Source organism: Xiphophorus hellerii, chromosome 16 (genome assembly GCF_003331165.1).
Source record: "Xiphophorus hellerii strain 12219 chromosome 16, Xiphophorus_hellerii-4.1, whole genome shotgun sequence".
Lineage (NCBI taxonomy): Eukaryota > Metazoa > Chordata > Actinopteri > Cyprinodontiformes > Poeciliidae > Xiphophorus > Xiphophorus hellerii.
In genome coordinates, this window is record NC_045687.1 from 3,737,486 (window position 1) to 3,752,142 (window position 14,657).

Here is a 14,657-nt window from a genome sequence, read left to right on the forward strand (position 1 = left end):
TTAAAGTGAAATACAGATACAGGTATACTTATCAGCTGAATGCTCAAACATGCTAAATTTTTGATATTTAAAATTGCCTCTAAGGACAAAACTTAAACAAAAGTTATTTGTTTAACCCAAATTCTGCTTTACTTTTTCCCTCCTGTGCATTTTGGCTAAAAACTATCTTAGCAGGACAAGTTTTAGCTAACAAATATGAAATTTATCTCACTATTTGTGACAGAAGTACAGTTTAATTCTTGACATTTTTACCTCATTTAGACATTTATACTTCTGTTTAATTTTTTTGCACAATTTTTTATGGTTTTACTTTAATTTCATGAGTGTCTGTGGATTGTAACTGGAGCCCCGCTGACCGGCTCCACCGTGACTCGCGCTGTGAAGCCGTGCCCAGCCAGGCGACGCATTCGTCAGGCGGCCGCCACCACACACAAACTTGACCTTTGTGTAGTGCATGTGCAAAAGGTCAGGCATTGCTCAGTGTTCGCACAGCAACAACGTCATCATGGATGAACTTCACAAGCCCTCGCCCGAGGAGGAATCGACATGAGCACACTTAAGCAGAATATGCAAAACTGCATCGCTTCACTGATGAAACCTTAAGTTTTGATTGTGACTCATGAATTTAAAGGTAATATTCTCACTACATTTTTACATAAATAACAACATATTTCTTTGTTTTTTCTAAAGAATTTAAACTTCTTGAACAATGTTTAGTTAGTTTCAGTCAAATTAGGAGTACCTTGCTTGTACTTGAGAGCTTTTTTATTAACCTCCTTAATGCTAATAAATACTGAGGAAATAAAATCCAAATCAATACATTTCCGCTACAAAAGAGCCCTTCATGTCGTTTTAAAGATTGCAAACAAATGAAGTTTTATTGTTTGCATTTAACTGCACTTTGACGCAGCAAATCAGCCTCCTAGCATGTCGGCTGAGGCGGAGTGACAGTGACCGTGCCTTCCTCCCCTCCGCCCACACTCGGGCTAATTGTGGCCATTAATTCAGACTGAGTAGGTGTGTCCAACCTTCTGCTGGCTGCAGAGAAAATAAAACAAACTTTGAGCTGCTTATTACCGTACAAACAGAAAACTGAAGGCCAGAAGGAATCAGCGGTCTCAACAGACTGTAAAAACACAAAGTTTTACTTTAATTTTGCACAAAACACGTTAAAGCTGGAACTGGAAGACATTTTAGATATCCAAAATAACACGCAACAAGCAAAAACGATAAATGAAAAAGGAAATAATGCTGCAAAAACACAAAATCTTGCCAAGTAATTTTGTTCTAGTTTGTAGAGTAAATAAGTTAACACACTTGAAATAAGACAAAATGAGCTTACAAGTAACTTTTCAGATTTAGGAGCTTTTTAAAAAATAAATAATTCCTTAATATTGATGAAAACGTTTCATTTGGCAGATTATTTCGCTTACAGTAACAGCACCATAAGTGAAGTACTAGTACTTTTTCGTCAAGAAATTGTTCACTTGGTAAAAAATTCTTGGAAAGATTTTGTGCTTTTGCAGTGAAACATCACAAACTGGAACCATGAATGATTAATTGATTAATTGATTATTGCGGCAGGCTTACCCACACTGCAAAAACACAAACTTTTGGTCTAGTTTGTAGTGCAAATATCTCAGCACACTTTAAATAAGACAAAAATAACATACAAGTAACTTTTAATAATTCTTTAATATTCATGAAAAAGTTCTAGTTCCACTAGCAAATTATTTAACTTATAACAAGACATTTTTCCCATGATTTTAGTGAAATAATTATTTCAAGATATTTGCTGCAGAAACTAGACCAAAATGACTTGGAAAGAGTTTGTGTTTTTTACAGTAAATGTTAACAAACGCACTAAAAAGCGTAAGACCAGGAACGCCTGACAACGTCAGAAACTACCAGACCTATTTACATCCACAAAGGAGGCAGAATCAGGCCTTTAGCTCCAAACTGCGCTCTTCTAAGTCAGGAGAACATTTCACAATACGAGCGTTTGTGGAGCTCCGGCTGGAGAGAAGTCAGACACAGAGTAAGTTAGAGGAGGTGAAAGAAAGAGCCTGAAATCTTCTCTGGTTTATTATGTGTGTGTCCTGAGTGGGAGCGCTGCGTTTTCTGTATTTGGAGCAGAAGAAGGGAGGGAGATAGGCAACGAGGGGAGGAGGCGAGAGGAAGGAGGGTGAGGATGTTAAGAGGGGGTGGAAGCTGTCAAGGCTTTACTCTCAGGGTACTCAGTGGAGGAAAAAATAAGCCACTGAATCTAGGATGCCTTCAGGTGTTAAAACATTTTTAGATTTTTAATCATTTCAAGCGGAGCTGCAGGATACAGCAAACCGAATCAAATTTTCTGGGCTGAAAACAAGATGCAATAAATACAGTTATTATTATTTCTTTATTTCTCGCCTGCTTGTTAACAGCTTCCCTTTAAACCTCAGCGTCTAAATCGAGTGGCGTAATGTCCCATTTATGCTCCCTTAACATCACATAATGTTTAATAAGACGTTTTCTCCAACGTTACAAGTGATGCTGTGGAAAATTTTAACAATCTCCAGGATATTCTTGGCTTTTCATTAGAGGAGATAAAATGTAACGGAAACTAATCTAAAAACCACAAAAGAACAAAACACTGTCAGCAACATGAGGATGAATCCAATTACAACAACAACAACAAAACTGCAGAGGAATCAACTGAGCACAAATTCAGTTTCCTCATATATGAAGAAACTGAATTTATGCTTAGTGTACATATATACAGTATATATATATATACTGCTCAAAAACATAAAGGGAACACTTTAAGTGTTAAACACCTGTTTAAGTGTTCCCTTTACTTTTTTGAGCAGTGTGTGTATATATATATATATATATATATATATATATATATATATATATATATATATATATATATATATATATATATATATAAATGGTCTGAGGTTAAGCAACCTGGCCTTGCTGTCCTGCAGCCACACACCATCTTGGCGCTCCAGATAAATTGGTAATGTATACAAAAGGCTGCTTCGTGTTGTGGAAGTGAGTCTGGAGAAAGAGGTTAAAATGACAGAAAAGGACACAGGCGTCTGCTGAACTGAGCGAATGTTTTATGAAACCAAAGCCAATGTCGTTTTTTAAAAAAAATATAAGTGTGCAAGAACCTTTCACAGAACCAGTCAAGGAACATATACACTAAGGTTAGGATGTAATCTAAACAGGAAGATGACATAAAGATTTACGTTGTTTCTTGTTAAATAGAAGTAACTTGTTCCAAACTGCAGATCGACTTTGCCTGGTAATGATGCACTCCTCATTACTGTATTTGTTGAAAATTTAGGTTGTGTTCACACCAGCTTTGTTTAGTCCTCTATAATTAAACCTTAGTTTGTTTGCTTTGAAGGTCCAGTTTTATTTGGGGATGTGTGAATGCATAATCAAATCCAAAAACAGCAACTCTGGTCCAACTGCAAACCTCAGTCTTGGTTTGTTTGAAGTGAACTCTGGCGTCAATCAAATGCTTATGTGAACGCCAAGTGGACCGGATACCACTCCAAAACCAGGAAGAGAACAATACCGCAGGGCATTCTGGGTAAATACAACCAAAACAAACACGGTAGTTCAGTGCTAGAAGGAGAAATGACTTGAAGACTTTTACCAAAGATAAAAGAGAAATCCTACAACCGCTAAAATCTGACACTGCTCCATTTTTGTTTACATTTGGTAAACTTCAGAGGTTTTTGTGTCGTTTTGGTTAGTAGCTCTTTAGCACCACCACAGGTGAGGATGACACGTAACAGTGTGAAAGAGAACCGCAGCAGCTGAAAATGTAACAAATGTTGCAATATTTGTCCCCAACTGAAGCAATTTTTTATGTAAAAACTTGTAACAAACAAATGGGTTGGTTGCTATGGTGATTCCCGCCTTTTTCAGGGAAGGGGAGGAGCCTCTGCTGCCACTATTTCGAGAAACAACTGCGCTGTTTGTTCGTAAATATTGAAAACGTTTATTCCCAGTTTATATATATATACTGTATATATATATATACATATATATTTACATATTCACTAAAATGCATTGTCCCTTTTAAAAGAAACAAACTTAGCTTTGAGATTTGCAACAACCAAGGAAAAACAAACATGTACTTAGTTGCTATGGTGATTCCCGCTTTTTTCACAGAAGGGGAGGAGCCTCTGCTGCCACTGTTTATATAAATCTGAGAGACAAATATGAACTTCAATACGTCAAATATTTGGTCACTGTGTGAAAACCATAAGTCATATTAAAAGGACAGAAACATTCATTGTCTCCATATGTTTGCTCAAAGGCGTCCTGGTTTTGGCGGTATTTACCTGTATCGAGTTCTCCTGCAGGTTGAGGTAACGCGTGTTGACTGATATGCTTTCGGGCACCTGCTCCAGGTTCTGCCTGGTGCAGATGACCCGGCTGGCCTGGTTGGAGCACGTGCAGAGGGAAGGGCAGGTGGAGGCGGCTCCCGCTAACTGCGGCCCGTGGAGGATGAGAAGGAGCCGCAGGAGCAGATGGACCAATAGAAAGAGGAAGGGGGAAGGGCCGGAAAGGCAGGTCAGCGTGGCAATGCGCATGGCAACTGGGACATGACCCTGCTCTTTAATCCGGAGATACAGGTGAGGTGGCTCCACGTCGGTGGATTTGTGGTTCACTTTCCCTTCGGTCCTCCGGTATCAATTTGTTCCCTCTAATTCCACATCCTCTGAGATCTCATTTGTCCTCTGTCAGTCTCTGTTTTCTCCTCCTGTTTCTTGAACATAGAAGTATGCAGATAAACAGATGCTACTCTTTTTTTTTTTTCCTTGGGCTGTCAGGAGATTTGAGTGAGGCGTTTTGTGAAGTGAGAAGAGCCCAGGAGTTACTGCGATGAGCAAAACAAAGAGAAAAAGAGAGAGAGAGAAGCAGATATTAGAGACAAACTGCACTTTGTGTCTTCACCAGCACACATCGAACAAAACAAACAATACCAAGACATCGACAGTGGAGCTTATCAGGGGAGGGATTGTCAAAAAAAAATCTGTCAGAAGTATTAGAAGTTCTGTGGCGCTGCTCACATCAAATCCCACATAATCCCTGAACAGATATTCTGCCAGTAATCAAATCCCATCGCACAGCAAGAGGATTCTGGTGTATCTAATTGTTAAAAGGTCTAGACAACAAAACATGCAGAGTAAATAGGAAACATGTGGTTTTTCCGACTGAAGTAAACATTAAAGAGAATCCATTTTGACATGGATGTGCATCATTAATTCAACCCAAAACTATTGTAGAAGAAAAAAATAACTCATGGAGTCTCTGCAGAAAATTGGTTATCTGGCTGGTTCTTCCAGAAAGAAATATAAAAAATACAATCATCAGGCTAAATTAAAGTCTGATTATATGGATCTGATTTAAAAAAATAACAGCTAGAGGTTTCTGGATGGTAAGTCAACAACAAAACACTTGTCTTTTCCAGCAGCCATTGTACAGCGAACACAGTGATAAAACCAGCTGACCAAATGAGCTGGAGCTCAGCTTGGGTTGCTAGGTAACAGGCGGAATTCTGTTTGGGTTACTAGGTAATGGGTGGAACTCTGCTGCGGTTGCTAGGTAACGGGGTGGGCTTCACTGCCGTTTTTGAAACAACTCATTTTCCAGAAACCAAAAAACTTTAATTTATTGCCAAAAACCTTCTGGGTGTTTTTTTAAGCGGTTGGGTTGTTTTTAGGAGCAGTTGAGCACAAAAACGTGCAAAACGTTTAACCAATAGGTCCCGTTTTATGACCTCTAACACAAGTGTTGATGAACCGACTGAAGAATCATCTGCATCAATCTGGAATACTGGCTTAAAATGAAGGACTTTAAAGAAAATCTGCTGTTTTCAATTACTAAAAATAATGAAATATGACGCTGTGAACAAACCATCAGTTAAAAAGCCAAACATAACGGTGCTGACAGGGTGCAACGAGACATTTGGTACCAACTCTGAGAGCCATTAATAACATCACCAGGGTGAGGTAGCGGCTTCCAGCCATCTCTGCCCCGCTCTCATTTGTTAACACTAATTATACCAAGGTATAACAATTAATACGACAACGATGGATTGATGTGCGAACATGCCACACTTATCAACTGCAATTAAACTCAGACTTATTAAAAGGTCCAAACCCTGAAAACAATAAGCCCGCCCAATCCCGTGGCATTTTCCCCGCAGCAGACCAAAATGCTAATCTCATTCCTGTGCGAGCGCGGCGTTAAAGGCTCCGCAGGACGGAGCCAAAAAGCCCGCTGCACATTACCGCTAATAGATGACCGGTCAAGAATGCCCCCCCTGCAGGTTATTTAGACCCCAATAGTCCCACATAAGGGCATCCAGTTAGTAATGATGATGGTTGTAATGATGGGACAAACCCATCCGACACGCTGAGCATCCTGAGGAAGGGGTGCAGAGATTGTGAAGAAGAGAAGGATTATTAATCTGATAAATGACTGTATGGCTGCAGGCAGAGGAGGGAATTATCAACAGTACAGTAATAGATGAATACTGAACAGCTGCGGAGAGAGAGAGACACAAGAAGAAAGAAATGGAGATGGAGACAGATGGAGGGAAGGCTGGGTGAAAGGGATGGAGGTATAAATAGTGGAAGGAGCAGAAAAGAGATCAGTAGTTGGGGAAAAAAGAGGAAATAAGAGATATTAATATTAATAATCTGGGAGAGAAAGAGCAGAAGAGTGAGCAAGGCTCAACAGAGAGATGAATATAAAGCAGACAGAGATGGAGGGAGGAGGATGACAACACATAAAATGAAGAGATGGAGCTAAAAGACAACACACAGGGATGAATATGAAACAGGTGGAGTTTTCCTCCAGAAGACGGGGAGGTGGGCTCCGATTGGTCGACTGATCAATAACACCAAGTTCAATGACATTAAAACGCACACAAGGACACGGCGATAAATCACACAGGCGACAGCATCTCTGCTGCAGCTGCAGCAGCAGCAGTGGGACTGCAAGCTGCAGCGCAGCAGTCGGCACGGAGACGGCGACTGCTGCAACATCTGCATCCCCCGCTGCCGCCGCCGATACTGATGGAGAAAGAGTGTTATTTTTGGAACACCTCCTTCACATGTTTTAATTTCCACACACACACACACACTGCACCCTCCTCTCCCTCTGCGCAGCGAGGTTTAAGTGCCAGAGCTATTTCAGGTAGACATCATCTGAGTGGAAAGGTGTAAAAAAAGACAGCCGAGGTTAAGATGGTGGCTCTGATGTTGGGAGGAGCGAGTTCATCGCAGAGAGTGAGACTAGTTGGTGCTGACAGCAGGCCAGAGGCCGTCACGTTAAAACAGTAAACACTTTCACTCCGGAGGGCAGAGTGACCAAAATATTACCCAGAGTAACTTCAACATGTTTTACTCAAGTTACAGGAAAAAGTAACCGCCCAAAAAAGAAAAGATTACTTAAGTAAGAGTAAAAAAGTATTTGGTAAAAAGTCTATTCAAGTACCGATTAACTGATCGAATTATCAATCACTTAATATTTAAAGATTACATCATCAGACGGACCAAAATATAAAGTTCAGTGGAAATTTTGGAATTTTAAGGACAAAATGACAATAATTCATACAAGTAATAAAAAGAAGAAAATCAAACAAAAAATTTCCAAATCAGTTTCTTTCAATAAAACTAATTAAACTTAAAGAGAAACTGCAGGTGTGTGTGTCTGTGTCAGGTGAATTTTTGGTTAAAACATGTTTGATCTTCAATCAGTGGGAAGAAAATCCAGAAATTTTACTGAAGTAAGAGTAGAAATACTTCACAATAAAATTATTCAAGTAAAAGTAAAAAGTACAGAGTAGTAAAAATACTACTAAAAGTAAATTTTTTTTCAATGAAGTTATTCAAGTAGATGTACTGTAAATGTAAGTACCGTATTTTCCGCACTATAAGGCGCACCTAAAAACCTTCAATTTTCTCAAAAGCCAACAGTGCGCCATATAATCCGGTGCGCCTTATATATGGACCAATATTGAGCCACAACAGGCTCGCAACTACAGTAAGCAGCCGCCGACTTCATTTTCCCCGTAGAAGAAGAAACGGGGAAAGCAGCCACCGACTTCATTTTCCCCGTAGAAGAAGAAACGGGGAAAGCAGACGCCGACTTCATTTTCCCCGTAGAAGAAGAAACGGGGAAAGCAGACGCCGACTTCATTTTCCCCGTAGAAGAAGAAACGGGGAAAGCAGCCACCGATGCAGCCAGCGGTGCACGCTGGGTTTTGTGTAAAGACCCCAAAATGGCTCCTATTAAGAGACACGCTTATGACGCAAAGTTTAAACTCAAGGCGATCAGTCACGCAGTAGAACACGGGAACAGAGCAGCAGCCAGAGAATCTAACATGAACGAATCAATGGTGCGGAAGTGGAGGAAGCAACAGCTGTTCATTTTGGGAATGAACGGAGTTTTCAGAACGCTGGTTTGTTATCTATTAATAAAGTTTGACTGACCTATCTGACTATTTTGTTGACATTCCCTTTAGCGCAGCTCCATCTAATGGATGCATAACGTAACCCCAGCCTCTACTGTAGCGTCTATTCTATGCGCATTATAATGTGGTGCGCCTTATATATGAAAAAAGTTTTAAAATAGGCCATTCATTGAAGGTGCGCCTTATAATGTGGTGCGCCTTATAGTGCGGAAAATATGGTAGTTTATTTCTTAACTCTGCTTTTACGCTGAGTTTTCTCCACACAGGGCTGTGAAAAATGTTCCCTCTCTTATTTACTATGATTTCTAATCAAAATGTTTCTTAAAATGAAACTAATTTAAATCTCAGTAAAAGATGAGCAGAGTGAACTCAAGGGACTCACCGATTCACTTTGTTTTACTTCCGACACCGATACAGATATCTGAGTTTACGCCAATACAGAAAAACAGCTGAATTGACTCCAAATGTTTCTTTTTTTTTAAAACACAGATGTAAATATAGTGAATTAAATGTATTTCATAACTCTGCACCAGTACAGTTCACTTAAAATCACCAATAGCTTCACAAATGTGGTCAAACATGTGAAATCAACTTTAGTTTGTTCAGTCAATTAGGAGTAGAAGAGTCAAAGTGAAATAAATAAACATTGGCTAAACATTTACAGAATAAACTGCAACAAACAATCTGTAAAATGTTTTAAAGTTATGTTCATTTCAAATGGTTTTTATTGCTACTTTTTTTGTTGAATTTGACATTTTATATTCTGATTTATTATTAAATTTCTGACTCTTACATATTGTTGTTTGTGTAAATAAAATATTTTATTATTTTATTCTAAATTGTTTTGGTGGCCATATTGTATTTAAAGGACAGAAAACAATCTTTTTCTCTGAAAACTCTTGCTAACTCATCCTCTCCTCCTCTTCCAGCTCGAATCCGAATCCTTTCCCCCTTCCAGCATTCCCGACCTCTGACCCCTGCCCTGTTTGGAGCACTGTGGCGTCCATTGTGCAGGGTAAATGCTGCACTGACCTTGTAGTTTGATGAAAAATTAACCTGCAACAATGATGCACATTAACCCCTCACCCCGACTCGTTCTCTTACAAACATTCACGCTGCAGTTTCCATCTTCGCTCGCCCCGTTTTCGTTCTCTCGTTCCTCTCTCCACATTTAAATCTTAGCCAGCAGAGTTGCCATGGTTACCTATTCACCACAGTCTCCCGCTCCGTCCAGCTGCATCCCACCGACTCCGCATCCTCCTCCCGTTCCCCCCTCATTAGCACTCTATACACACAATCATACACAAGAGGCCTAAACCAAAGTCTGAATGACATCAACTCTCCACAAAAAGATAAAAAAATGAAAGCCACGAAGAAGAGCCACAAGCAGCCGGCGCCAGCGACTGCGGCAGGGATGCTACAGCGATGACGCTAAAATCAGCAGAGAGTCACACGCTCGAAAAGTCAAGGTTGTTTTTAAGTTCTGGTTCATTTTTACCAGGATCGACGTCAGTAAGTTGATTGCTAATATGCGCTGCTGCTCCTTTTCCTGCAGCCCTTCTGCTAGGGAACTGATCAGAACTATAAGGTGCACAGATTTATCTAATTTTGGGAGATCGGCCGATATTTACATGGGAAGCCGATCTTATCCACTGATCTTCTCTACCTCAGATGTCTAAAAATCGACCGCTGTTCTCTTCCGCTCTGCAGTCAGAGGTTTGACTGTTAAGATGCGTTCACACCAAACCCAATTTGAGCGTCAAGAGCGTCTGGTTTACATCCAAAGTCGATGTGAAGGCGCGTCGAGGGCATCTCGTGCGTCAAGCGCTGCGCGATTGAAGCGTTTTGAGCGTCCAACACGTCCGACGCTGGAGTTGAAAAATCTGAACTTTCGCCGCTCAACGCGGCACATCAACCAATCAGAGAGACTTCGCTACGTGACGCCAGCGGTTGGTGTCCCGCCAGGAGATGCAGGCACCAATGCGGGTTAGCAGGTCGTCAAACTGGGCTCAAGTAAAAGGAAAACAGTGCTAACAACTCACAAAACTCACAACACCTCTGAATTATCTGGGGAATTTAAACCCCAGATAATTCAGTAAATAAAATCAGAACACTCAATATTTAATCCGCCCTTGTTCAAAGTAACTGGGAGAAGAAAACAAGGAAAGAAGCTCCAACGGGCATCGTGCTGCTATCAGCTGCCACTGTTGTTTGTTCAATAGAAAATGAACACAAAATGTTCATCTGATCCTGCGTTATGACTGCAGGAGCTTCACTGCTTCATAGTTTGGTGTCAATCTCTCAGTTTCATTGTACAAAGAGACCGACAACGGAAAACAACGGCTCCTCTCAACGCTCGCCTAGAGCTGGAAGTGTCAGACGCGTTTTTGATGCACGTTTGGTGTGAACGCACCATTAGCCCCGCCCACCAGGTCACGTCTGCACGTTTGTCGCTAACAACAGTTGCCCCACTTTCACCAATTTTTCTTGTTATATTTAGCGACATTACAGACAAAATAAAAACGTATCGGCCAAAATCAGAATCGGCAGGTCAGGCTTTTTGAAGATCGGTAATCGGCCAAAAAAACTGCAATCGGTGCGACACTAAAGAATTTATCAATACCGATTCCATAATCGATTCTTATTGATTTAGAAAATAAACTCTTTAATTCAAAATATGCATCATGTTGTATTCAACTCAAAGAAAACTAAAACTTGCTTAAACTATAAGAATCCTTATTATAATTCTTATGTTCATGAATGAAACTTTCTGCACGTCAACAGTTTTTGTGATTTTAACATAATAATCGAGTCTGAAAATATATTCTAATTTATCAAATATGAATGTAAATGTTAATGCAATGATGTTGTTTCTTACTGTGGTTTGAGCCAGCAAAGTCGCTCTATCGTGTGCAATCACTAATATTAGCTTTCTAGCTAAATTTAAGCACCACAGCACAGCTAGTGGTTACAGGAAGTTAGAAAAGTAGCTGTTTAAAATTTTCCTGAGATGCTACAAAATCTGATTTGAAGTGAAGTGCAACTAGTGTGCTGCTGATGAAGCCGCTATATTACAGATTATTATTAAACACTTCATTACAAATTATTTTCAGTATTTTCTGGGTTTGGCAAAGTTGATAAAAGCTAAATAACTTGAGCTCTGTTACTGACATTTTAATTGGAAGTATTTTACATTAATATATGTAACATCTAACATCCTCCCACAGATCCAACCTGGAAGTGTCATCTTACAGAACGTCTGAAGTTTTCACCACCAGCTTCCTACTCACGGGCACCGGATCCGTTTTCCTCTGTAAGCCAACAGGTTTGGCTTCTCTGAATATATTTTGATCCAAACAGTCAAAGCTAATTAGCGTATATTCACAGGCTGAAGTTACTGGAGCTGAAAACTTGAATAAGTAAATATTTTTACATTTGAAATTTTACTATTTAGCAACTCGTTTTAAAGTTTTCATAAATACTTATACTAACATTACACATCATTACTCTAAAGTTGTATGGATAGGACAACCATAGTGGAAAACATTTGATGTGACATGAAAATTAGTAACATTTAGTGACAATAAAAGGTTTGAAATACAGATCCACTTTTTTACCTTCTGATACAGTTACCAATATCTGAAGTTTAGTGCTAATAATAGCGCTGAACGTTTCTTTTTTTTAAATGCAGATATAAATGTGTCAAATTACTAATTAGCAAACTTAAAATACACCAACAGCTTCACTAGCTTTGGTCAAACCTGTAAAAACAACTTTAACTTGTTCAGTCAATGCAATTAGGACAACAGCCAATGTAAAATAAGTAATAGAGAAACTGAAACTGATAAAAACAATGGGAGGACTTCCATGCACTTCAAAAAAATAAAATCTTACCAAATACTTTTAGTTTAGTTTTTATCTTAGTACACTTGAAGACAAAACTAACTTAAAAGTAACTTTTCAGTTTGTTTTAAGTCGATAATTCCTTAATATTCATTAAAAATTACTATTTCTATTGGCAGATAAATTCACTTATAACAAAACATTTTTCCCATGTTATAAGTTTAGTAATTTACCGATGAAACTTGAACTTTTTCACCATATTAAGGAGTTATTGGCTCAAAACAAGCTCCCATATCTTGCTGAGAAGTTATTTTTAAGTTAGTTTTGTCTTGTTTCAAGTCTACTAACATATTTGTGCTAATATCTAAACCAAAAGTACTTGGTAAGATTTTATGGGGAAACATGTAGAAAATAAAACAAAACTTCTTCCAAATGGGTCAGAAAATGCAATTAGATTTCTAAACATTAATAAATAAATAACGCATAGAATTTGACTTAATAGATTTGCTCTTAAGAATCGGCCACATTGTCTCTGAAACATCTAGAATTTTTTTCAATATCGTAGCTGAAAAACCAAAAGGCGGCCATCTTGAAACATGGCCGTCATCCTGAAATTCAAAAATCACACACATTTTTATGCTTGTATCTACAGTTGGATGATTTTTTTTTTTTTTTTTACAGTAATACGCTCCAGTATGACAAGAGTTTAAAAATTTCCGAAGCGAAACGAGAGGAGACAGAGAGACACGCAGCGAGTCAGGCAGACAGGAACAAAGTCCTGCTCTCCAGTTTCCTGTCTGCACATCAGCGTGGAGGCCCATCAATAATGAGCTGGCACACACCAAGATGGCAGCTCACGCAGCCGCAATGAAAAAGGAGGAAAAAAGACGAGGAGAGCTCATCATGTCCGATGTGTGCAGTGGGAAGAGAGCCACGACCTTTTCTGATGCGGCGACTTCCCTCCAGTCGGCCGCGTCTCTGAAGCTTTAGGAGGAAAATCTGCTGTCAAACACCTCGACTCATGAAACCAGCATCAGGAAGCATCTGCATTTACTGCCCAACAGCTGCTGCTGCTTTATCAGGGTGAGCGACACAGACTGAAGGTTTATCACGACATGCTGCGGATCTATTATGAGAACGATTAAAGTGACGATAAGAAATATTTATTCTACTTTTAGGTAACTGTATGACTGCATGGCAGCATTAATAGACCCACAAACACAAATATTGGAAAATATTCCCATTTATAGCATTTATAGCGATTCTTTATGACTCCAGTCACATGAAGAAGTGTGATTTGTGTCACTAGTCTGTAATCTATTGATATTTATTCGCTCCTTCAGGATAATAAATTTTACTGGACGATAAATTATCCCAGAAGTTATTGCTATAAACAATAATATTGTTTTGTTTCACATAATATAATGGTAATAATGGCATAATAACGCAAGAGCACATTCTCAAAGCTGGAACTGGAAAGCATTTTAAACATCCAAAAGAAATAAACATAAAAAATTAATTATTAAGTCTCTAAACAAAATTGTCCTTCAAAAAAAGTTTCAGTTGAGACCAAAACACCAGACTGAAGACTTTTATCTTCCAGTTTGTGGTAAAAAGAGAGAAAAGAGAAAAGCAATAAATCATGCAAATGAAAATTATTGAGCTCATTTCAATTTAACATGTGATTAACTGATTTATTGCCTAATATTTACTGATACTTTTATAGAAAGAACAGTGGAGGGTTTGACCTTTGCCCTGTGTCTTCATCCTTTCTCACCTTCCTGTCTGACATCTGCTAAATTAAGGCGACTCGAGCCGACAACCTTACAAAAAATAAATATAACTTACAATCCGGACCGTTTTGGAAGTTTTTGAACATAATTAATTGGAATTTATTGACAATAAATCAAATTTTTTACGATAAGAAATTTATCACGATAAATAATCGATCAAGTTTATCCGTACGTCACATTTCAGCAACACAGCCGTTCGAAGTGAAAACAAAAAAACACAAACAGACGTCACACATTCTGGATTTATTTTTATTCGTTGGCATTTAATTACTGTTACTCTTATTTTTTGGTATTATTTTTTTTTTTGCACTTTGGTTCAGTTTTAAACCTGTTTAGAAAGAGATGTCTAAATAAAACCAGTAACAGACAATACTACTCCTGTTGCAACAAATCAATTAATATCGTGATAAATTAAAACAAGCTCAATAATTTCCATTTGCATGAATAATCTTTGTTCTCTTTTCTCTCTTTTTAAACACTGGATGATAAACATTTCCAGTCTGGTGTTTTATTCTCAACTAAGCCTT

At 38.7% G+C, this 14,657-nt stretch overlaps 1 protein-coding gene across 3 annotated transcripts in view; it reads right to left on the reverse strand.

Annotated features, from left to right (window-relative positions):
• The window catches only part of lrrc4ba (leucine rich repeat containing 4Ba), a 45,129-nt gene that overhangs the window by 3,131 nt on the left and 27,341 nt on the right, over nucleotides 1-14,657 (reverse strand). For all 3 annotated transcript variants that reach the window (XM_032588045.1, XM_032588047.1, XM_032588046.1), the window contains exon 2: nucleotides 4,350-4,888. In XM_032588045.1, the coding sequence (XP_032443936.1) occupies nucleotides 4,350-4,601 (252 nt within the window). In that variant the 5' untranslated portion in view covers nucleotides 4,602-4,888. The remainder of the gene's footprint in view (nucleotides 1-4,349; nucleotides 4,889-14,657) is intronic.